General features: G+C 48.3%; 1 protein-coding gene across 2 annotated transcripts in view; it reads right to left on the bottom strand.

Annotated features, from left to right (window-relative positions):
* Nucleotides 1-25,228, bottom strand: part of ghrhrl (growth hormone releasing hormone receptor, like) — a 78,720-nt gene that overhangs the window by 51,827 nt on the left and 1,665 nt on the right. Inside the window, exons 2-4 of one of the 2 annotated variants that reach the window (XM_043690845.2) lie at nt 23,985-24,090; nt 18,319-18,426; nt 14,411-14,508 (exon numbers count right to left, since the gene is read on the bottom strand). In XM_043690845.2, the coding sequence (XP_043546780.2) occupies nt 14,411-14,508; nt 18,319-18,426; nt 23,985-24,090 (312 nt within the window). The remainder of the gene's footprint in view (nt 1-14,410; nt 14,509-18,318; nt 18,427-23,984; nt 24,091-25,228) is intronic. The other variant, XM_087986855.1, reaches the window with a different exon arrangement.

Consider the following 25,228-nt stretch of genomic DNA (forward strand, 5'->3'; position numbering starts at 1 on the left):
ACAGTGATGGTACAGGGTCCATTGCCTGTAGATATGGACAGTGATGGTACAGGCTCCGTTGCCTGTAGATATGGACAGTGATGGTACAGGCTACATTGCCTGTAGATGTGGGCAGTGATGGTACAGGCTCCATTGCCTGTAGATGTGGACAGTGATGGTACAGGCTCCATTGCCTATAGATGTAAACAGTGATGGTAAAGGCTCCATTAACTGCAGATGTGGACAGTGATTGTACAGGCTCCATTGCCTGTAGATTTGGACAGTGATTGTACAGGCTCCATTGCCAGTAGTGTGGACAGTGATGGTACAGGCTCCATTGCCTATAGATGTGGACAGTGATGGTACAGGCTCCATTGCCAGTAGATTTGGACAGTGATGGTACAGCCTCCATTGCCTGTAGATGTAGACAGTGACAGTACAGGCTCCATTAACTGCAGATACGGACAGTGACGGTACAGGCTCCTTTGCCTGGAGATATTTTGGAAAGGCAAATCAGGGCAAGTCTTCTGCAATGAATGGTATGGTCCTAGGGAGTGTTGCTGAACAAAGAGACCTTGGAGTGCAGGTTCATAGCTCCTTGAAAGTGGAGTCGCAGGTCGATAGGATAGGTGAAGAATACGTTTGGTATGCTTTCCTTTATTAGTCAGGGCATTGAGTACAGGAGTCGGGAGGTAATGTTACTGTTGTCCAGGACATTGGTGAGGCCACTGTTGGAATATTGTGTGCAATTCTGGTCTCCTTCCTATCGGAAGGATGTTGTGAAACTTGAAAGGGTTCAGAAAAGATTTACAAGGATGTTGCCAGGGTTGGAGGATTTGAGCGAGAGGGAGAGGCTGAACAGGCTGGGGCTGTTTTCCCTGGAGTGTCAGAGATTGAGGGGAGACCTTATAGAGGTTTACAGAATTATGAGGGGCATGGATAGGATAAATAGACAAGTTCTTTGGATTTGGGAGTCCAGAACTAGAGAGCATAGGTTTAGGGTGAGAGGGGAAAGATATAAAAGGGGCCTAAGGGGCTTTTCATGCAGAGGGTGGTACGTGATGGAGTCTAGTACAATTGCAACATTTAAGAGGCATTTGGATTGGTATATGAATAGGAAGGGATTGGAGGGATATGGGCCAAGTGTTCACAAATGGGACTAGCTTAGGTTCGGATACCTGATCAGCATGGACGAGTTGGACCGAAGGGTCTGTTTCACTTTTGTACATCTCTATGACTCTGCATGGACAGTGATGGTATAGACTCCATTCCTGGAGATATGACAAGTGATCATACCAGCTCCAACATCGTCTCTATCACTTAACTGACCAGGAATCTCTCCCACTCTTCCAGACTGCCTTTAAAATATATTGGAAGGATTTACAAATCTGATACTCAACTTGTTTGGCCACACTATGAAGGACTGAAGAAGGGCTCATGCCTGAAACATTGATTCTCCTGCTCCTTGGATGCTGCCTGACCTGCTGCGCTTTTCCAGCAACACATTATCAGCTCTGATCTCCAGCATCTGCAGTCCTCACTTTCTCTCTCACTCTGAACACTCCTTCCTTGGCTGACAAGTGTTGGAGTGAGTCTTGTCTCAGGCACAGGGACGTAACCAGTGTGTGCCCAGACCCCCACCCCTACCCCCAACCCCACCCCCACCTGGGTGTGCAGTATAAGGCATAATGATAAGATTTGCTGATGATCCAAAAGGCAAAAGCTAAAATTGAGGAGAATAGGAACAGAGCTCAGGACAAGGAAGATCAGAATTAGAGTAGGCCATTCAGCCCATCTGAATCTGCTCCATCATTGCATACGATCATAAGGGTAGCACGGTGGCTCAGTGGTTAGCACTGCTGCCTCACAGTGCCACGGACCTGGGTTCAATTCCCACCTCAGGTGACTGTCTGTGTGGAGTTTGCACATTCTCCCTGTGTCTGTGTGGGTTTCCTCTGGGCGCTCTGATTTCTTCCCACAGTCCAAAGATGTGCAGGGTCAGGTGAATTGGCCGTGCTGAATTGCCCGTAGTGTTAGGTGAAGGGGTAAATGTAGAGGAATGGGTCTGGGTGGGTTGTTCTTCGGAGGGTTGGTGTGGACTTGTTGGGCCGAAGGGCCACTTTCCACACTATAGGGAATATCATCATCATGACTGAGGACCCAGACAGGCTGGGGAAATGATCAGAAACTGCTCAGCTTTTTCAGAAGAATGAGGCAGGAGATGCAGAAACAGAGTGTCACAAACAATGGAACAAGCCGGGAAGTCTGTTGAAATGGCTTCCAGCCTCCTTGGGTATAAATAAAGACTGGAAGTGCAAAAAAGCGAGGAAGACATGTGAAAGCTTGCTAAAGCCTTGGTTAGATCCAGCTGGAGCAGTACATGTGGTGTGATCAATTCTGGGCTCCACACTGTAGGGACAGATTTATTGGAACCGTAACAAGAGACTTTAGTCACATCCAGAAACTGAAGTAACTGGGATTTTACCCTTTCCAGCCGGGAGTGTTGAGCGGAGGTTTGACAGAGTTTGATTAGATTAGATTACTTACAGTGTGGAAACAGGCCCTTCGGCCCAACAAGTCCACACCGGCCTGCCGAAGCGTAACTCACCCAGACCCATTCTCCTATATTTACCCCTTCACCTAACACTACGGGCAATTTAGCATGGCCAATTCACCTAACCTGCACATTTTTGGACTGTGGGAGGAAACTGGAGCACCCGGAGGAAACCCAGGCAGACACGGGGAGAATGTGCAAACTCCACACAGTCAGTCGCCTGAGGTGGGAATTGAACCTGGGTCTCTGGCGTTGTGAGGCAGCAGTGCTAACCACTGTGCCACCGTGTCACCCGTGAACTGTGAACTTGCAGTCATTAGCAGAAAAGGACAATACATTAGGATTGCACATTTCAAAGGGAACTTTCACTGTAACAAATCATTAAACCAAAACTCGAATTAGCAAACACTGTTTTGTTGGCAACTTAAATTTCAAATAGTTAAAATGTTCTATCTTTCAATGGTACTTTCTACAAAGGCACAGTTCTTATAGCAAACAGTACACAGTTCCTCCCAGTTCCCCAAGTGTGTCATTAAAGAGGTGATTATTTGAGCTGAAACATTGTGCTATCTTATGGAGACTGGCACTGAGACACCATGTTGATTTGGAGAGCTAGTGCAGTCATGATGGGCTGAAGGACTCTCTCTGCATCACAGTACTTCTGTTTTATTGCGTACTACTACACGACAAATTATTCACGCATGCCCCACACCCACTGACACACGTCCCTCTCTTTTCTCCCGTATTATTTCACGGGACGTGGGCAAGGCCAGCATTTGCTGCCCATCATCATACCCTGGACCTGAGTGGATTTCTGGGCCATGTCAGAGGGGAGTTGGGACCCAACCCCATTGCTGCAGGGCTGGAGTCATGTGTAAGCCAAACGAGGTAAGGATAGAAGTTTCCTTCCCTGAAGGACATTAGTGAATCAGATGGGTTTCTATAACAAATCAATGATAGTTTCACAGTTACCATTACGGACCCTAATTTCAATTCCCAGTTTGTTAATCAAATTTTAACTCAATGGGTGAGCACTGTGGCTCAGTGGTTAGCGCTGCTGCCTCACAGCGCCAGGGGACCCGGGTTCGATTCCTGCCTCAGGTGACTGTCTGTGTGGAGTTTGTACATTCTCCCTGTGGCTGCGTGAGTTTGCTCCGGGTGCTCCAGCTTCCTCCCGCATTTCAAAGATGTGCAGGTTAGGGTGGATTTGCCATACTAAATTGCCCGTAGTGTTCAGGGATCTGCAGGCTAGATGGACAAGCCATGGGAAATGGTGGGGGGGGTTTGGGTGGGATGCTCTTCAAAGGGTCAGTGTAGACTTGTTGGATTGTATGGCCCTTTTCTGAACCGTAGGGACTCTATGAAATTGCACCCACTGCCAGGGTATGGCTTTAGCCCCTGACCTTAATCTCAGCCCCCAGATCATTAACCCAGTGACAGATGTGTTCCACCACCACTTCCCCTTATCCTTGGGTCCAGTTATTGGATAGCCAGAGGAAATCTCTCTCTCTCTCATTTTACAGTCTATTTGAATTTACAAGCTAAAGACAACATTAATGGCTGCTTCTTGTTTTGGCTGTTGCTCCTGCCAAACCTGACCCTTGAGGCATGAGGATTTGAACCTAAGAAGGCAGAGCAGGAAGGTAAAGGAGACGTTCTCTCACGGACACGCTGCTGCTCCTCCTCCTCCTCCTTCTTCCAGCAGCTTGCCCTAGTCTGTGTCACCCTCTCTTTGTCCTATCTGTCACGCCGCAGACCAAAAGGGAGCGAACAACCTCACCTCTGTCTGTGAGCAACTCGTAAAGGAAATAATCTGCAGGTTTACAGAGAAAGGCACTAAGTATTAATGCCAATTGGCAGAGAAGAAACTGTCAGGATAGATCAAATGGCTCCTTCTGCAAATTAATATTTGTGTGATTCCTGTTTACATTCCTAGTTCATTCTAATCCCTGGACTGCCTTCAGCTTACTCCGTCTTCCCATAATGATAACCACTGCCTCATATACTTTATCAGCAAGTGTGCGGAGGACTGCATACTGAGGAAGTCAATCCGGGTGTTCCCCAATAGGAAACCCTGGATGAATCAGGACATACAGAACGTGCTAAACACCAGGTGTGAGGCCTTCAGATCAGGAGACCTACTCAAATATAAGGAATCCAAGTATGACCTTCACAGAGCCATTAAGACAGCCAAGGACCAATACCGATCCGAACTAGAGACCCAGACAGACATCTAGTGACTATGGCAAGGACTGAATGACATCACAGATTCTAAAAAGAGGCAGTGCAGGATAACAGACGATGACACATCCCTCCCAGATCGTCTCAACGCCTTCTATGCTCGCTTTGAGTAGAATTTTGGCGGAGAGGTAACACCTACTCCGACACATCCTATCCCAACAGTCACTGCATCAGAGGTCAGATCAGTTTTCCTTCGTGTGAATCCAAGGAAAGCGTTGGGATCAGACAGAGTACCAGGCCGTGCACTCAGAGCATGCGCAGATCAACTGGCAGAGGTCTTCTCGGACATCTTCACCCTGTCCCTACAGCAGGCCACTGTCCCTGCCTGTTTCAAGAGGGCCAACATCATCCCTGTGCCTAAGAAGGCTCACACAGCATGGCTCAATGACTTCCACCCAGTGGCCCTAACTTCGGTGGTCATGAAGTGCTTTGAAAGGCTGGTCATGGCATTAATCAACTCCAGACACCCCACTACTCTTGACCCACTCCAATCTGCCTATCGGACCAACAGATCCGCGTCAGATGCTATATCACTTGCCCTTCATTCCTCCCTGGAACATCTTGACACCAAGAACAGCTACGTAAGAATCCTACTCATTGACTACAGTTCAGCCTTCAACATTATTATCCCCTCGAGACTGATTACTAAACTTAGTGATCTCGGACTAAGCCCCACTCTCTGCAACTGGATCCTCGGTTTCCTGACCCACAGTGAAGATTGGGGACAATATTTCATCCTCACTAACACTCAACACTGGAACCCCCCAGGGGTGCGTACTCAGCCCCTTATTGTACTCACTGTATACCCATGACTGTGTTGCCAAATACCAGACTAATGCCATTTACAAGTTCGCTGATGACACCACCATAGTCGGTCGAATCTCAGATGGCGACGAAACAGACTACAGACGGGAGGTGGAAGACCTGGAAACATGGTGCACTGAGAACAACCTAGCTCGCAATGCTGGCAAAACCAAGGAACTCATTATTGACTTTCGACGGGATGTTACTCATACCCCCCCCCCCATACATTAACAGCACAGAGGTGGAACGAGTGGAGAGTGTCAAGCTCCTGGGAGTGTTCATCCACAACAAGCTTTCTTGGACTCTTCATGTGGATGCACTGGTTACAAAGGCCCAACAACGTCTCTTCTTCCTCAGGCAGCTGAGGAAATTTGGCATGACGGTGAATACCCTCGCCAACTTTTATAGGTGCCTGAATGTATCATCACCTGGTATGGCAACTGTACCATTCAAGGTCGGAGACGGTTACAGAGAGTGGTGAACTCAGCCCAGAGAATCACAAAGGCCAACCTCCCATCTATAGAATCCATCTACCAGGCCCACTGTCAAGGAAAGGCCGCCAGCATCCTCAAAGATCCATCCCACCCTGGCAATGTTTTTCTACAACCTCTACCATCGGGGAGAAGGTACAGAAGCCTGAACACACGCACCAGCTGGTTTCACAACAGTTTCTACCCGACTGTTGTTAGAACACTGAATAGACTCACAAACTCTTAACATTTGCCTGTACCTGTGATTCTGTTTTTGCCGCTGTTTACCTATTATTTACTATCTGCGCTACTTAACTCTGTGATCTGCCTGTATTGCTCACAAGACAAAGCTTTTCACTGTGCCTCTGTACACGGGACTATACATTCAATTCAATTCAATTCAATGCACTGGCCCACATCACTCCACTGACAGGAACCACCATTAGTCAGGGTCCATGCCGACGGCTCTTGCGCTGATTAGTGTAGAGGCCAGGACTAAGTCATCCCTGGTGACACCTCAGCATCATACAGCATAGAAACAGACCCTACGGTCCAACTCATCCACGCCAACCAGATCCTTCAATACCTGCCACCCCGTTCCCTGTAGACATGGGCAACTTGAAACGATTCTGGAGACAATTGGAACAGAAATCATTTGCTAACTCGCCTCTCAGTGACTGATGAGCTCTTTCCATTTTTTATAGATGCACCATAGAAAGCATTCTATCTGGATGCATCATAGCTTGGTATGGTAACTGCTCTACCGAGGATGGTAAGAAATTACAGAGAGCTGTGAACACAGCCCAGCCCATCACACATACCCAACCTTCCAACCATTGACTCCATTTATATTTCCCACTGCCTCGGGAAAGCAGCCAACACTATCAACAACTCCTCCCACCCCGCTTATACTCTCTCCCACCTTCTCCCATCAGGCAGAAGATACAAAAGTTTGAAAACACATACCAACAGATTCAAGAACAGCTTCTTCCCTCCTGTTATCAGAGTTTTGAACCGACCTCTCAAATGTCAATAACAAAAACAGAAGTTTCTGGAAACGCTCAGCAGGTCTGGCAGCTTCTGAGGAAGGGTCACCGGACCTGAAACATTAACTCTGATTTCACTTCACGGATGCTGCCAGACCAGCTGAGCTTTTCCAGAAACTTCTGTTCTTCTTTCTGATTTATAGCATCTGCAGTTCTTTCAGTTTTGCCTCAAATGTTAACGTTGATCTCTCTCTCTCTCTGCACTTTCTCTGTGACTGCAACACTGTATCCTGCATGCTGTTCTGTCACCCTGATGCACTTGTATAGTAAGAACTGCCTGTGTAGCACGTAAAACAACACTTTTCACTGCACCTTGGTACACATTACCAGTAATAAATCAAATGGAGCCAGTCAAATCAAACCTTGCTGCAGGTGACCCATGGTCAGCTTTCTGCTAGGCAGCGTCATGATGTGGAGATGCCGGTGTTGGACTGGGGGTGTACAAAGTTAAAAATCACACAACACCAGGTTATAGTCCAACAGGTTTAATTGGAAGACAACCAACTGATGAAGGAGCAGCGCTCCGAAAGCTAGTGCTTCCAATTAAACCTTACAACTATAACTTGTTGTTCTGTGACTTTTAACTTCGCACTGCAACATGACAGTGTTACTCTCTGGTTGATGCCAACATCCACCTACTCTGCTTGCCCCTGTGTGGGTATTAAATGCCCCCACCAGGGTGGCGCCTGGTGAATTTAACTTCAGAAGGATGCATGCATCCCACGGTCATGGATCAGACATCAGCACCTCCCCTTGGAGATAAAGGCAGAGCTGGACATTTATGTCTGATAATTCCGGAACGCGGGAAGGTTGGCCAAATCGATTCCTGGGGATGGTAGAACCGACACATAAGGAGAGATCGAGTGGGTAAGGATGGTATTCTCTGGAGTTTAGAAGAATGAGGGGGAATCTCAGAAACCTATAAACCTCTAACAGGGCTGGAAACATTATACAGAAAGGATGTAGGGGGTCGAGAGTGTGGTGCTGGAAAAGCACAGCTGGTCAAGCAGCGTCCGAGGAGCAGGAGAATCGACATTTCGGGCATAAGCGCTTCATCAGAATTCCTGACAAAGGGCTTTAGCCCAAAATGTCGACCCTCCTGCTCCTCGGACGCTGCCTGACCTGCTGTGCTTTTCCAAGCACCACACACTCTCGACTGATCTCCAGCATCTGCAGTCCTCACTCTCTCCACAGATAGGATGTTCCCCACGGTGGGGGGGAGGGGGGGGGCGGGGGTTGAGAACCAGGGGTCACAGTTTAAGGTCAGAAGTTGCTGGAAATGCTCAGCAGGTCTGGCAGCATCTTGGAAGAGAATTCAGAGTTAACGTTTTGGGAAAACATTGGTTTATACGCAGAAGGTAGGGTAGGGGAGAGGGTAGGGAGTAAACATTGGATGGGAATAGAGCCCAAACAGAAGACCAATTGGACAGACAAAGGAGAGGATAACGATCCAGCTAGGTGGGTGAATAGCTGTTAATGGGGACTGTTCATGGATAACAATGGGTAGTAGTTAATTTCCCCCTCCCCCCACCCTATCTTCTGCATATAAACCAACATTTTCTGAGCTACCGTGAGCTCTGAGGAAAGGTCACCAGACCTGAAACGTTAACTCTGATTCCTCTTCACAGACCTGCCGAGTTAAAGGCCACACAACACCGGGTTATAGTCCAACAGGTTTATTTGGAAGCACACTAGCTTTCAGAGCACTGCTCCTTCATCAGGTGGTTGGGAAGCATAAGATCATAAGGCGCAGAATTTATAGCAAACATTTACAGTGTGATTTAACTGAAATTATATATTGAAAAAGGCCTGGATTGTTTGTTAAGTCTCTCATCTTTTAGAATGACCGTGTTGGTTTCACTTCTTTCATCTGTCAATCGCAGAACGTTTTTAAAGTTCCATTCTCAAGTGAACTTTAACAATAGACCCACCAACAGACCTGCTGAGCTTTTCCAGCAATTTCTGTTTCTGATTTAAAGCATCTGCAGTTCTCTCAGTTTTTATTTTGTCCCAGTTTAAGGATGTGGGATAAACCTTTTCTGACTGAGATGGGGAGAAATTTCTTCCCCCAGAGGATTGGGAGCCTGCCACAGAAAGTAGTTGAGGTCAAAGCATTGCGTTTTCAAGATGGAGGTCAATATAGCTATTTGTGGCTAAAGTGACCAAGATATGCGTCATCATACCCAGGGCCATGAAATAGACTTTATCTTAAATTCTGTTCTTTTTAAATTTCTTTTTTTTTCCCTTTATTGTACTATTGTGACTGTTATTCTGAATTTCTTATCTCTTTAATTTTCTAATTTATTCCTATGATTTTGTCCTGAAAGTCTGTAATGCCGGACTTTTTTTTGTTTTTTTGAATTCTTTTTCCCGAAGAATTTATACTCAGGCTGTGCCCCGGCATCATTCTAACCTAAGAAGGCAATTGTAAACTTTACGCTGTACTCATGTGACAGTGATCATGGCAGACTTCAATATGCAGGTGGACTGGGTAAGTAATGTTGCCAGTGGATCCAAAGGAAGGGAATTCATGGAATGATTACAGGATGGCTTTTTGGAACAGCTTGTCATGGAGCCCACAAGGGAGCAGGCTATTCTGGACCTAGTGCTATGTAATGAACCAGACTTTATAAAAAATCTTAAAGTAAGGGAACACTTAGGAAGCAGCGATCATAACATGGTAGAGTTCAGTCTGCAGTTTGAAAGAGAGAAGGCAAAATCGAATGTAATGGTGTTACAGTTAAATAAAGGTAATTATGAGGGCATGAGAGAGGAACTGACGAAAATAGACTGGAAGCAGAGCAAAAATGGCAGGAGTTTGTGGGTAAAATTGAGGACACTGTACAGAGGTTCATCGCCAAGAAGAGAAAGATTATCCGGGGAGGGCTTAGACAGACATGGCTGACAAAGGAAGTCAGGAAATCTATCAAAGAAAAAGACAGATCCTATAAAGTGGCCAGGAGCACTGGGAAATCAGAAGACTGGGAAGGCTACAAAAACAAACAGAGGATAACAAAGAGAGAAATAAGGAAAGAGAGGATCAAATATGAAGGTAGGCTAGCCAGTAATATTAGAAATTATAGTAAAAGTTTCTTTCAATACATAAGAAACAAACGACAGGCAAAAGTAGACATTGGGCCACTTCAAACTGCTGCTGGAAGCCTAGTGATGGGAGATAAGGAAATAGCAGGAGAACTTAATAAGTACTTTGCGTCAGTCTTCACAGTGGAAGACATGAGTAATATCCCAACAATTAAAGGGAGTCAGGGGGCTGAGTTGAGTATGGTTGCCATTACAAAAGAAAAAGTGGTAGAAAAACTAAAAGGTCTAAAAATTGATAAATCTCCTGGCCCTGATGGGTTACATCCTAGAGTTCTGAGGGAGGTGGCTGAGGAAATAGCGGAGGCGTTGGTTGAGATCTTTCAAAAGTCACTGGAGTCAGGGAAAATCCCGGATGATTGGAAGATCGCTGTTTTAACCCCCTTGTTCAAGAAAGGATCAAGACAAAAGATGGAAAATTATAGGCCAATTAGCCTAACCTCGGTTGTTGGCAAAATTCTAGAGTGCATCATTAAGGATGAGGTTTCTAAATTCTTGGAAGAGCAGGGTCGGATTAGAACAAGTCAACATGGATTTAGTAAGGGGAGGTCGTGCCTGACAAACCTGTTGGAGTTCTTTGAAGAGGTGACAAGTAGGTTAGACCAGGGAAACCCAGTGGATGTTATCTACCTAGACTTCCAAAAGGGCTTTGATAAGGTGCCACACGGGAGGCTGCTGAGCAAGGTGAGGGCCCATGGTGTTCGAGGTGAGCTACTGGTATGGATTGAGGATTGGCTGTCTGACAGAAAGCAAAGAGTTGGGATAAAAGGTTCTTTTCCGGAATGGCAGCCGGTGACAAGCGGTGTCCTGCAGAGTTCAGTGTTGGGGCCGCAGCTGTTCACTTTATATATTAATGATCTGGATGAAGGGACTGGGGGCATTCTAGTGAAGTTTGCCGATGATACGAAGTTAGGTGGACAGGCAGGTAGTACTGAGGAAGTGGGGAGGCTGCAGAAGGATCTAGACAGTTTGGGAGAGTGGTCCAGGAAATGGCTGATGGAATTCAATGTGAGCAAATGCGAGGTCTTGCACTTTGGAAAAAAGAATACAAGCATGGACTACTTTCTAAACGGTGAGAAAATTCGTAAAGCCAAAGTACAGAGGGATCTGGGAGTGCTAGTTGAGGATTCTCTAAAGGTAAACATGCAGGTTGAGTCGGTGATTAAGAAAGCGAATGCAATGTTGTCAATTATCTCAAGGGGGTTGGAATATAAAAGCACCGTTGTGCTACTGAGACTTTATAAAGCTCTGGTTAGGCCCCATTTGGAGTACTGTGTCCAGTTTTGGTCCCCACACCTCAGGAAGGACATACTGGCACTGGAGCGTGTCCAGCGGAGATTCACACGGAATATCCCTGGAATGGTAGGTCTAACATATGAGGAACTGCTGAGAATCCTGGGATTGTATTCATTGGAGTTTAGAAGATTAAGGGGAAATGTAATAGAAACTTACAAGATAAGATATAGAGAAGCTGCAGAGCTGGGCAGAAAGGTGGCAAATGGAGTTCAATGTAGCTAAGTGTGAGGTGATTCACTTTGGTAAGAGTAACAAAAAGATGGGGTACTGGGCTAATGGTCGGATACTTGGTAGTGTGGATGAGCAGAGGGATCTTGGTGTCCATGTACACACAGATCTTTGAAAGTTGCCACCCAGGTAAATAGTGCGGTGAAGAAGGCATATGGCGTACTGGCTTTTATTGGTAGAGGAATTGAGTTCCGGAGTCATGAGGTCATGTTGCAGTTGTATAAGACTCTGGTGCGGCCACATCTGGAGTATTGTGTGCAGTTTTGGTCGCCATACTATAGGAAGGATGTGGAGGCACTGGAACGGGTGCAGAGGAGGTTTACCAGGATGTTGCCTAGTATGGTAGGAAGATCGTATGAGGAAAGGCTGAGGCACTTGGGGTTGTTTTCATTGGAGAAAAGAAGGTTTAGGGGTGACTTGATAGAGGTGTACAAGATGATTAGGGGTTTAGATAGGGTTGACAGTGAGAATCTTTTTCCACGTATGGAGTCAGCTATTACAAGGGGGCATAGCTTTAAATTAAGGGGTGGTAGGTATAGGACAGATGTTAGGGGTAGGTTCTTTACTCAGCGAGTCGTGAGTTCATGGAATGCCCTGCCAGTAGCAGTGGTGGACTCTCCCTCATTATGGGCATTTAAGCGGGCATTGGATAGGCATATGGAGGATAGTGGGCTAGTGTAGGTTAGGTGGGCTTGGATCGGCGCAACATCGAGGGCCGAAGGGCCTGTACTGCGCTGTATTCTTCTATGTTCTATAATACATGGCTTGGAGAGGGTGGACGCTAGGAAATTGTTTCCGTTAGGTGAGGAGACTAGGACCCATGGACACAGCCTTAGAATTAGAGGGGGTAAATTCGGAACAGAAATGCGAAGACATTTCTTCAGCCAGAGAGTGGTGGGCCTGTGGAATTCATTGCCACAGAGTGCAGTGGAGGCTGGGACGCCAAATGTCTTCAAGGCAGAAATTGATAATTCTTGATGTCACAAGGAATTAAGGGCTATGGGGAGAATGCGGGTAAGTGGAGTTGAAATGCCCATCAGCCATGATTGAATGGCAGAGTGGACTCGATGGGCCGAATGGCCTTACTTCCGCTCCTATGTCTTATGGTCTTATGGTTTTATGATCATATTGAATGAAGGAGCAGGGTAGAGGGGTCTACTCCTGCTCAAATCTCCCCTGTTTCTAAAATTATCAGCTTAATTCTATCCTTATTTCAGGGGCATATGAACATTGCTGGCAATCCCAGTGTTTGTTGCTTATCCCTAATCATAATTCCAACTCTAATTCACCTTCGATTAATTGTGTACATTTATAACGTGTGCCCTGGTACTTTCTGGATTCGTTTATTGTGCAAACGATGAATCAGAGCTCGGGTTCTGTCAGGAGAGTGTGGAAAACATCGGAAAATGCAAGAAAGATCTCGTAAAGATGCAGATGTCATTGATAAGCTTTTGGACTGACCTTGGTATCAATCCAATAATCACTGGGTTTCATTCTCTCAGAGAGCAGCTCCACAAGGAACAAGCAATGTAAATACTCCTCTTTGTTTTGATGGATGATACTCAAATAGGAACAAAGGAATTGGCAGGCAAATAATTAAAGAACAAGGTCCATCTACAATCCTGGCTTCATTCCATGAGCCAATGGTAATCAGGGCTGGTGAATAATCACAGCAATTAATCTCCATCCATCAGTCTACAGCGGACCAAGGTATGAAGGTAATGGAAAATCTTTCCCGTGCTTTCAAGTTCCAGTGTTTTAATTGTATTTACAATCCTTGTCCACCTATTCGTTGCGAGTCCCAGCCCACAGTCACCACCTCTACCCAAGTCACAACAGGTTCTGAGGAATGGTATTGAAAATAATAAATGCTGGAGAGTTCACTGGGGGTCAGACAGGAGAGAGAAAGAAAGAAAGAGAGAGAAAGAGAGAGAGAGAGAAAGAGAAAGAGAGAGAGGAAGAGAGAGAGAGAGAGAGAGAGAAATAGAAAGAGAGAGAGAAAGAGAGAAAGAAAGAGAGAGAGAAAGAAAGAGAGAGAGAGAAAGAGAGAGAGAAAGAGAAAGAGAGAGAGAAAGAGAGACAGAGAGAGAGAGAGAAAGAAAGAAACAGAGAGAGAAGGAGAGAGAGAGAAAGAAAGAAACAGAGAGAGAAGGAGAGAGAAGACACGTTTTGACAGCAGATGACTCTCCATCAGAGCTGATGTGCGGTGTCACTGGACCCAAAACGTTAACTCTGTTTCTCTCTCTTCAGTGAAGCTGAGTTTCTCCAGCAATACCTGTTCGTGTTTCTGATTTCCGGCATTCACCACCACCTTCTCCAGGGGAAAGTTTATTTTTAATTCACACGTGGGATATGACCCTCACTGGCTAGACCAGCATTTATTACCCATTTCTTGAGAGAACTGCCCATTCTGATGGGAAGGTGGTGGTGAGCTGCCTTCTAGAACCGCAGCAGTCCCTTTAAGAGCATGCAGATGGCCAATGGGAATGAGCTACGGAAGGCGAATGGAAGTTAACTAGGCCGAAGTCTCCATTGCCTTTCTTGACCTCTCCAATGTCTTCATACTTGAAGAGGATGAGGAGGCATTATTGCAAGGAATGCCATCCTGATTTCTCTTTGGATTGTTTCGGTGCTGGGGACCAGCTGGTTGTGCCAGAAAGGTTACCTTCAGAGGTCAGGGAAAAGACACTCACCTCAGCTGTCAGTACCGGTGCGTCCATTACACAAGTGGTCAAGTTTGCTGGTGATCGGACGGACCATCCTGCACTGGTACAGTTTCTTGTGATTGTGCCTGGTAAACAGATTAAAATGGCAGTAGCATGAAAGATTCCAGCACTGAAAATCCACAATCAATCAGCCTCTCCCCTCAAACATCCTTCCCTGCCACACACCCAGGGCCAGACGGTTTTGAACGTTCTCTCAAATTGGTCCAGAATTGCGTGGAAATACCCATGGTGCACTTGGTATCCCTGACGTCATCAGGTAACCTAGCAACAAGCAGGACTGATATACAAAGTCTGATTTTTATTTTCAAAATGGTCCCTCACTCTCTACATATAAACCACAGCAGTGGTGGAGCTCTCTGGGATCAAAGTGCAAAGATATATTTTCATTTCCAAGATGTGAAAGCCTCTAGTCTTTATTGTCCATATCTCCTTCACTCGCAGATAATGGCAGTAGCCTTGTTCCTTAAAGTGTTGCTATGGCGATACCCCCTTCAACATTCCCCATTGGTGCCTATACTTACAACATTCCATGTCCTAGGCTCTAAAAATCCTTCCATAAAACTCTACAACGTCTCCAGAAGGCATATGACGTGCTTGCCTTTATTGGTCGGGGAATTGAGTTCAAGAGTCAGGATGTCCTGGTGCAACTTTATAAGACTTTGGTTAAGCCACACTGAGAGTCTTGCGTTCACATCTGGTCGCCACATTACAGGAAGGATGTGGGGGCTTTGGTGAGGGTGCAGAAGAGGTTTACCAGGATGCTGCCTGGATTAGAGGGTATCAGCTAGAGGGAGAGGATGGAAAAACTCAGGTTGGTTTCTCTGGAGCAGCAGAGGCCGAGGGGAGACTTGATGGAAGTCTATAAAATTATGAGATGCATGGATAGGGTTGACGATCAGAATCCTTTGTCCCAAAGTTAAAATGTATAAAACTAGACAGCGTGCATTTAAGGTGAAAGAGGGAAAGTTCAAAGGAGGTATGGGGGCAAGTTCTTTTTACACAGAGTGGTAGGGGTGTGAAACACGCTGCTAGGGGTGGGGGTGGAGGCAAATCCAATAGGGGAATTTAACGGGCTTTTAGATAAGCACAAGCATATGCAAGGAATGGAGGGATATGGACCAAGGGCAGGCAGAAGGGATTTGTTGAATTTGGTGTTATAGTCAGCACACCATTGTGGGCCGAAGGGCCTGTTCCTGTGCTGTACTGTTCTATGTCCTATGTTCAAGACTTAGAGAGTGCACTTCCTGTGGGGATCCACCCCCAACCCATGCAGGCCAGAGGATTCCAGAACATTCTTTTGAACACTCATGAATTCTGCACTGTTCTGTAATGACGTGCCGGTCATGTCCGAATTACTTTGCTCAACAAAAGACAGGCTTGAGGCCTAACAGGAGGAAGAGAGCATATGGTATCTGAGGCTTAACATGTAGTGAACATAGCACACTTAGAAGGAACACATGAATTTGGAGTCAGGTTTCCAATAGCCCTCCAGCGCAGAGGAGGATTCCTTGCCTGTAATTTGGATTTGTCGTAGGTTTTATCTTTGGAGAATAATTAACACAATTAGTCAGCAACGCCACTCATCGTTCTATCCTTCAATCACTGGTCCACAGGAGGGTGCACAAAGTGAACCTTGTTTGTCTTAGTCTATGCTTCATGTTTTCCAGAATTACCTTGGCCCTTGATGTTTGTACATACTTTCAGAAGAAAATTCAAGTTTGCTAAAGTTAGGGACAAAGGCCGAACATACTCTCTCCCTCCCCGCACTGTTCCACTTGAGGATTATGACTCTGGTTCTGATTCCTGGGAAGTCAGGGCTGATAAATAAGGAGAGACTGATTGTTCAGGACTATGTTCCCTGAGGTTTCGGAGAATGAGGGAGGGATTTCATAGAAATTCATACAGGCTTTATTCCCTGGAGCGTCGGAGGCTGAGAGGTGACCTTAAAGAGGTTTATAAAATCATGAGGGGTGTGGATAGGGTAAACAGACCAGGGCTTTTCCCTGGGGTGGGGGGTTCCAGAACTAGAGGGTTTAGGGTGAGAGAGGAAAGATATAAAAAGGATCAAAGGGGCAACTTTCTTTATGCACAGGGTGTAATGGATATGGAATAAGCAGCCAGAGGAAGTGGTACAATTAGAATTAGAATAGTGTGGAGCCAGGCCCTTTAGCCCAACAAGTCCACACCGACCCTCCAAAGAGTGACCCTCCCAGACCTATTCCCCGATCCTATATTTGCCCCTGACTAATGCAACTAACCTACACAGCCCTACAGGCAATTTAGCATGGCCAATTGACCTAACTGCACATCTTTAGACTGTGGGAGGAAACCAGAGCACTCGGAGGAAACCCACGTAGACACGGGCAGAATGTGCAAACTCCCCACAGACAGCCACCCGAGGCTGGAATCAAACCCAGGTCCCTGGCACAGTGAGGCTGCAGTGCTAACCACTGAGCCACCTTGCCTTGCCAATTGCAGTATTTAAAAGGCATCTGGATGGGTATATGAATAAGAAGGATTTAGAGGGATGTGAGCCAAATGCTGACAAATGAGACTAGATGAATTTGGGATATCTGGTCAGCATGGACGAGTTGGACTGAAGGGTCTGTTTCTGTGTTGTATGACTGTATTGTTTCTCAATCTCCAGAATTCATTTCTGACACCTCTCTGCCTGGTTCTGTCTCCTCCCTCCTTTAAGGCACTCCATCAAACCTACTCTCCGATCAAACTATCTGTCATCGGAGCTAATGCCTCCTCACAGAGCCAAGTGTCACACCTTTGTTTTTTAGATTAGATTACTTACAGTGTGGAAACAGGCCCTTCGGCCCAACAAGTCCACACCGACCCGCCGAAGCGCACCCACCCAGACCCATTCCCCTACATTTACCCCTGCACCTAACACTACGGGCAATTTAGCATGGCCAATTCACCTGACCTGCACATCTTTGGACTGTGGGAGGAAACCGGAGCACCCGGAGGAAACCCGCACAGACACGGGGAGAATGTGCAAACTCCACACAGAGAGTCGCCTGAGTCAGGAATTGAACCCGGGTCTCTGGCGCTGTGAGGCAGCAGTGCTAACCACTGTGCCACTCAGTTTTATAAGACTTCCACGGGGCACTTTCCTGTTCAAGGGTCTGGATCAATGTAAATTAGGAGGCTTTCAAATTCATGAGATGGGGAGAAGCTGTTCCCATTCATAAAGGGTGTAACAACCAGAGGGAATGGATTTAAAAAGGTGTGCAGATGGAGCAAGCGAGAGAGCACCTTTCTCACCCAGCGAGCAGTTTGGGTGTGCATGCAGTGTCTGACAATGTAGTGGAAGCAGGGTCAATGGAGATGTTCAAGAGAGGAGCGGATGGCTATTTGGACAGAGTGGTCAGGGATAGGAGGGCAGAGAGTGGTGCTGGAAAAGCACAGCAGGTCAGGCAGCATCCGAAGGTCACGCGCAAGTCTTTCTTCATGAAGGGCCTATGCCAGAAATGTACATTCTCCTGCTCCCTCAGATGCTGCCTGACCTGCTGTGCTTTTAGAACATAGAACAATACAGCGCAAAACAGGCCCTTCATCAAGAAGGACCAACCTGTGAACTATTGTCAGCTCGTCCCCCTACACCATCCCATCATCATCCATGTGCTTATCCAAGGATTGTTTAAATTTTCCAGCACTGCACTCTCAACTCTGATCTCCAGCATCTGAAATCCTCACTTTCTCCATCAGGAATATGGGGCAAAGGCAGGAGGTTGGCACTAGGGTCATAGAACCAGTGAAGGTCTGCTCCTCAGATGTTGCTTGACCTGCTGTGCTTTCCCAGCACCACACTCACAATGGGCCAGATTCTGTACCATAACTGCTATTCTTAGATTGCATCTTACCTAAAGTTGGGTTGAACTGTAAGAAGATCCTTGGACAGGATACATTGACAATCTGTCCAAAAGCAGCGTAGGGCCAGCACAACACACCATCCCATACGGCCTGGCAGCCTAGAGACAACAGAGTGAAGCAAGGCATGCTGGGTAAATCGGTTAGCAATCCATTTAATCACGAGCAGCTCTCTCTCAGATTCTGAGAGAGTGCACAAGCAGTGGAAAGCATTAATTCTGAGGGGTGCCTGACTGAAGCAGCCCTCAAGATGAGAATGTCATGTGACCTTGGTGGACGAGGATGTCAAAGGGGTAAGACAGAGGGGCCATCCATCTCCCTAACAATGTTGATCAGTGTCACCAGTACGTCGGTCACTAACGGGCAGCAAACGACGTGTTGTTTGAGACAAAAGCAAGTGGACCCTGCAGATTCCAATCCTAAACGATGATGGTGGCTGCCTCATACAGCCCGGTGATCAGCAGGGTGGATGCTGATACCATGTAAGGTTCACTGGTATTCGAGCTGAGACTCTCCGAGCATCCCGAGTGTTGCGTTTGTTCTCAAGAGATGAAGTCCTAGCTACGTGGGTATCAGGGTGGCTCAGTGGTTAGCACGGCTGCCTCACAGCGCCAGGGACCCGGGTTCGATTCCAGCCTCGGGCAACTGTCTGTGTAGAGGTTGCACGTTCTCCCCATGTCTGCATGGGTTTCCTCCGGGTGCTCCGGTTTCCTCCCAAAGTCCAAAGGTGTGCAGGTCAGGGTGGATTGGCCATGCTAAAATAAAGAGTCTGTCGTGTTCAGGGATGTGTAGGCTCGCCATGGTAAATGTGGGGATACAGTAGGATGGATGGGTCTATTCTACAAACCCATTCTACTCCCCTTGCCTACTTCCAAATCAGCCTCAGCTCCCTGTCACTGAAACCCTCATCCATGCCTTTGTAACTTGTAGCTTGGACCAGGTTTCCCTGTGAGATGTGCAGTTTTATAGCAACCTAGAAACCTCCATACTTTACCATAAACAGGTTACTCACAGCTCTGCCAGTCCACCAGGAAGATATTATCAGTCTAACATCAGTCACATCTTTTCATCACTGAATGGCTTATCAGGGGCAACAATAGGGCCTGAATAGGCCAAAGGGTGGATGGGCACATTAATATCTCCCCAGCTCCCCACTCCCATCTCCTCCCCACTCCCCATCTCCTCCCATTTCCTCCCCATCTCCCCATTTCCTCCTCATCATCTCCCGATCATTCCATGTCCACCCCATCTCCACATATACTCCCCATCTCCTCCACAGATCCTCCCTATTTCCCCACTTCCTCCCATCTCCCCATCATTCCCTCCATCTCCTCCCAATCTCCACATCTCCTCCCCCATTTCTCCATTTCTTCCCATCTCCTCCCCCATTTCCCCATCTCCCCATCTCCCCGTCTCCACCCCATGTCCCCGTCTCCTCCCCATCTTTCCCCACCATGGGGAGATCAGAGAATCAGTCTCCCAGAATCCTCCTGGACAGCTCAATGCTGCTGAGATAGGCAATCTGGGCGATGCCACAGAATGAGGCAGGTACCAAGGAAATTTCTGGAAGGCCCCGGCAGTGAATAGTGGGGGAGATCTGGAGAGGGACGACTGCATTTCATATGCTCGGCCCTCTCTTCAGGGCTGGTGGCTTGCTGTGTCCCACAGTGAGAGCTATTTGCGATGTTGAGGGTGCTGCAAGGTCAGAGATACTAACTTTGGCTGGAATTCAAGACCCTTCTCTGCCGAATGCTAATAACCCCATGGAGTTATATTGAGGTAAAAAACAGGTATCCATATCCCCTGGACTACTCAAAAAACACAAAGGTCTTGGTCACCCACAGCAGGTGGACAGCAACAATTCAAGAAGTCAGCTCCCCATCACCTTCTCAAGCTAGCCCCCCGCAGCAGGAACTAATTAGTCAATAAAACCACGGGCAAACGATTGAGCTGGTGATTAACCCCTCGCTCTGGGTGTGAGCTTGCTATGCACAATTTGTCTCCAGTGTCTCCTCCATTTCGACAATGTTCACATTTCAAAAATAATCCACTGGGTCTGAGCACTTTCAGACATTGTGTGGGTTAACAGAGCAAGAGGAAAACAGAGCTTTCTTTTAATTTGTATCCCAAAACAGTGTGTTTTGCTTTTTCCAATCTTACTGACCATCCTTTACTGTTTAAGCTTCATAGCCTCCTATTTAATGTACAGTTCATCCCATTCATTTCGACACCACCCCTACACATCAGCAACATTTCACTCACTCTCTCCCACCCCCCAACTTCTCCATCTCTCTCCCTCCCCAACTCTCCATCTCTCTCCCCCCTCCAACTTCTCCATCTCTCCCCCCCCGACTTCTCCATCTCTCCCCCGCCAACTTCTCCATCTCTCCCCCCCCACTTTTCCATCTCACCCCCCCCACTTCTCCATCTCACCCCTTCGCCATCTCCCCCCTTCTCCATCTCGCCCCTACCTCTCCATCTCTCCCCCCCACTTCTCCATCTCCCCCCCTCCAACTCCCCCCACTTCTCCATCTCTCCCCCTTCTCCATCTCTCCCCCCACTTCTCCATATCTCCCCCCAACTTCTCCATCTCTTCCCCCCACTTCTCCATCTCCCCCCCTCCAACTCCCCCCCACTTCTCCATCTCCCCCTTCTCCATCTCCCCCCACTTCTCCATCACTCTCCCCCCCCCACTTCTCCATCTCTTCCCCCCTGCAACTTCTCCATCTCTCTCCCCCCACACTTCTTCATCTCTCTCCCCTCCCACTTCTCCATCTCTCTCCCCCCACTTCTCCATCTCTCTCCCCCCCACTTCTCCATCTCTCTCCCCCCACTTCTCCATCTCTCTCCCCCCCACTTCTCTATCTCTCTCCCCTCCCACTTCTCTATCTCTCTCCGCCCCCACTTCTCTATCTCCCCCTTCTCCATCTCCCCCCCACTTCTCCATCTCTCTCCCCTCCCACTTCTCCATCTCTCTCCGCCCCCACTTCTCCATCTCCCCCCCACTTCTCCATCTCCCCCCCCGTCTCCATCTCCCCCCTTCTCCATCTCTCTCCCCACACTTCTCCATCTCTCTCCCCTCCAACTTCTCCATCTCCCCCTTCTCCATCTCCCCCCCACTTCTCCATCTCTCCCCCTTCTCCATCTCTCCCCCCACTTCTCCATATCTCCCCCCAACTTCTCCATCTCTTCCCCCCCACTTCTTCATCTCTCTCCCCCCTACTTCTCCATCTCTCCCCCCCACTTCTCCATCTTTCCCCCCCCACTTCTCCATCTCTTCCCCCCTCCAGCTTTTCCATTTCCCCCCCACTTCTCCATCTCCCCCCTTCTCCATCTCCCCCCACTTCTCCATCACTCTCCCCCCCCCACTTCTCCATCTCTTCCCCCCTGCAACTTCTCCATCTCTCTCCCCCCCACACTTCTCCATCTCTCTCCCCCCCTCACTTCTCCATCTCATCCCCCCTCCAACTTCTCCATCTCTCTCCCCCCACACTTCTCCATCTCTCCCCTACTTCTCCATCTCCCCCCTTCTCCATCTCCCCCCTACTTCTCCATCTCCCCCCCAACTTCTCCATCTCCCCCCGACTTCTCCATCTCCCCCCACTTCTCCATCTCCCCCCTTCTCCATCTCCCCCCCCACTTCTCCATCTCTCCCCCCACTTCTCCATATCTCCCCCCAACTTCTCCATCTCTTCCCCCCACTTCTCCATCTCTCTCCCCCCTACTTCTCCATCTCTCTCCCCCCTACTTCTCCATCTCTCTCCCCCCTACTTCTCCATCTCTATCCCTCCCACTTCTCCATCTCTCTCCCCCCCCACTTCTCCATCTCTCTCCCCCCCTACTTCTCCATCTCTCTCCACCCCACTTCTTCATCTCTCTCCCCCCAACTTCTCCCTCTCCCCTCTACTTCTCCATCTCTATCCCTCCCACTTCTCCATCTCCCCCCTTCTCCATCTCCCCCCCCACTTCTCCATCTCTCCCCCCACTTCTCCATATCTCCCCCCAACTTCTCCATCTCTTCCCCCCACTTCTCCATCTCTCTCCCCCCCTACTTCTCCATCTCTCTCCCCCCCACTTCTCCATCTCTCTCCCCCCCTACTTCTCCATCTCTATCCCTCCCACTTCTCCATCTCTCTCCCCCCCCCCACTTCTCCATCTCTCTACCCCCTACTTCTCCATCTCTCTCCACCCCACTTCTTCATCTCTCTCCCCCCAACTTCTCCCCTCTCCCCCCTACTTCTCCATCTCTATCCCTCCCACTTCTCCATCTCCCCCCTTCTCCATCTTCCCCCACTTCTCCATATCTCCCCCCCCCAACTTCTCCATCTCTCTCCCCCCCCCCCACTTCTCTATCTCTCTCCGCCCCCACTTCTCTATCTCTCTCCCCTCCCACTTCTCTATCTCTCTCCCCTCCCACTTCTCCATCTCTCTCCCCCCCCCACTTCTCCATCTCTCCTCCCCCACTTCTCCATCTCTCCTCCCCCACTTCTCCATCTCTCCCCCCCATTTCTCCATCTCTCTCCCCCCACTTCTCCATCTTTCTCCCCCCCGCACTTCTCCATCTCTCCCCCTACTTCTCCATCTCTATCCCTCCCCACTTCTCCATCTCCCCCTTCTCCACCTCCCCCCACTTCTCCATATCTCCCCCCCCCACTTCTCCAACTCTCTCCCCCCCACTTCTCTATCTCTCTCCGCCCCCACTTCTCTATCTCTCTCCCCTCCCACTTCTCCATCTCTCTCCCCCCCCATTTCTCCATCTCTCCCCCCAACTTCTCCATCTCTCTCCCCCCACTTCTCCATCTCTCCCCCCCACTTCTCCAACTCTCTCCCCCCACTTCTCCAACTCTCTCCCCCCACTTCTCCAACTCTCTCCCCCCACTTCTCCATCTCTCTCTCCCCACTTCTCCATCTATCTCCCCCCACACTTCTCCATCTCTCTCCCCCCACTTCTCCATCTCTCTCCCCCCCACTTCTCCATCTCTCTCCCCCCACTTCTCCATCTCTCCCCCCCACTTCTCCATCTATCTCCCCCCTCACTTCTCCATCTCTCCCCCCCACTTCTCCATCTCTCCCCCCACTTCTCCATCTATCTCCCCCCACACTTCTCCATCTCTCCCCCCCCCACTTCTCCATCTCTCCCCCCACTTCTCCATCTCTCCCCCCCCACTTCTCCATCTCTCCCCCCCCATTTCTCCATCTCTCTCTCCCCCCACACTTCTCCATCTCTCTCCCCCCACTTCTCCATCTCTCCCCCCCCCCCCAACCTCTCCCCCTGTCTCCCCCCCTACCCAATCTTCTCCCCCTCTCCCACCCCCCCCCCCCCCCCCCCCCCCCCCCCCCCCCCCCCCCCCCCCCCCCGTGTACCCCTATTAAAGCTCCTGAAGAAGGTGGTGTTAATTCTGAAACCCTGGTGTCTCTGCAACGCCGATGCTGAGCATTTTCAGCTTTGGATTGGTCTGTTTGAGATTGTGTAAAACATCTTTGAAAACAAAGCCTGATTGATCTTCTGGCTTAAAGCCTGTGCTCAGGAAGTGGAGGCATGGGGTTCTGAATGCTGAATTGGTTTGAACAGAAAAATTGGGAGCAGTGTTGCGATGTTTACACACATCGATCCTAACAAATTAAATCCTGATTAACTTCAGAAATGTGAGCTGCTTACCCTGGCCTGAAGCGTTGCTGTTCTCTTTAATACTTTGCAAACATTGCTCTTCATCTCTCTTTATCTCAGTTAGAATTTCACATTCCGGATGCAATCTCCCGATTACCTAAACGAGGTGAGACAATTACAGTCAGCTCGACTCGCGTCCAGAAACCACGCAGTGCTGCTATTCCGTCTCGTTCATTGACCTGACTTGTTTAACCACAGCTTGTCACAGTCAGCCTGAATCCCTCTTATTGACAAACCACCGAAAGTTTTATTCCCTGCCTGTGAGAATTCCTGCATGAGCTATTCTTGAAGGAACAAAGACCATCTGTCTCATTTGAAACCTCATCTCTCTGATAAACCAACTCTCAAAATTTACCTGTTGCTGCATTTTCAGCGTATTTAACAGAGCTATTCAAAGCTATTCACCTGATGAAGGAGCGTCACTTCCGAAAGCTAGTGCTTCCAATTAAACCTGTTGGACTATAACCTGGTGTTGTGTGATTTTTAAACTTTGTCCACCCCAATCCAACACCGGCATCTCCAAATCATACTCAAAGGACAGTATCCTTTCCCTCAGAAATATCGAGGATAGGAGCAGGATTAGGCCATTTGAATCTGCTTTTGATTTGATTTATTATTGTCACATGTACCTAAGTACAGTGAAAGGTTTTGTTCTGTATGCGGTACAGGCAGTTTATAACACACAGAGATCACAGGGTGATAGAACCGAGCGAGGAATACAATCTTACTGCTGCAGAGGAGGTATACAAAGAGCGAGACCAACATGAAATTTGAAATTGGAGAATTGAGAGTGACCCTTCTTCAGATCAGGGTCTCGAAGGATTTTCCAGGTTGTGATGAGATGTGGGATGAGCAGCTGGATAACGCTGCCACAGAGCAGAGGCTGAGAGGGAGCTATTGGTGAGGGACAACTGGGAGATATCGACATCGACATTCCGGTGAAACATGGCTCCGTGTTTTTAGAAGAAGCTATTGAGGAGCAGTATCAGAGAAACATAGAACAGTGCAGCACAGCACAGGCCCTTCAGCCCACAATGCTGTGCCGAGCGGTTATCTTAATCTAATGTCAACCTAACCAACACTCCCCTCAATTTACTGCCGTCCATATGCTTATCCAGCAGTTGCTTAATGTCTCTCCCACCTGCCCCCAACTAAGAACCCTCAGAGGGGTATCCCTACCACACTTGCCAGGCCCAGGGTGTGGCCCCCACATCCGTCTGGCATGTGATCCCGAG

Source organism: Chiloscyllium plagiosum, unplaced genomic scaffold (assembly GCF_037043375.1).
Source record: "Chiloscyllium plagiosum isolate Xiang-an unplaced genomic scaffold, Cpla_swu_hap1 HiC_scaffold_5, whole genome shotgun sequence".
NCBI classification, from domain to species: domain Eukaryota; kingdom Metazoa; phylum Chordata; class Chondrichthyes; order Orectolobiformes; family Hemiscylliidae; genus Chiloscyllium; species Chiloscyllium plagiosum.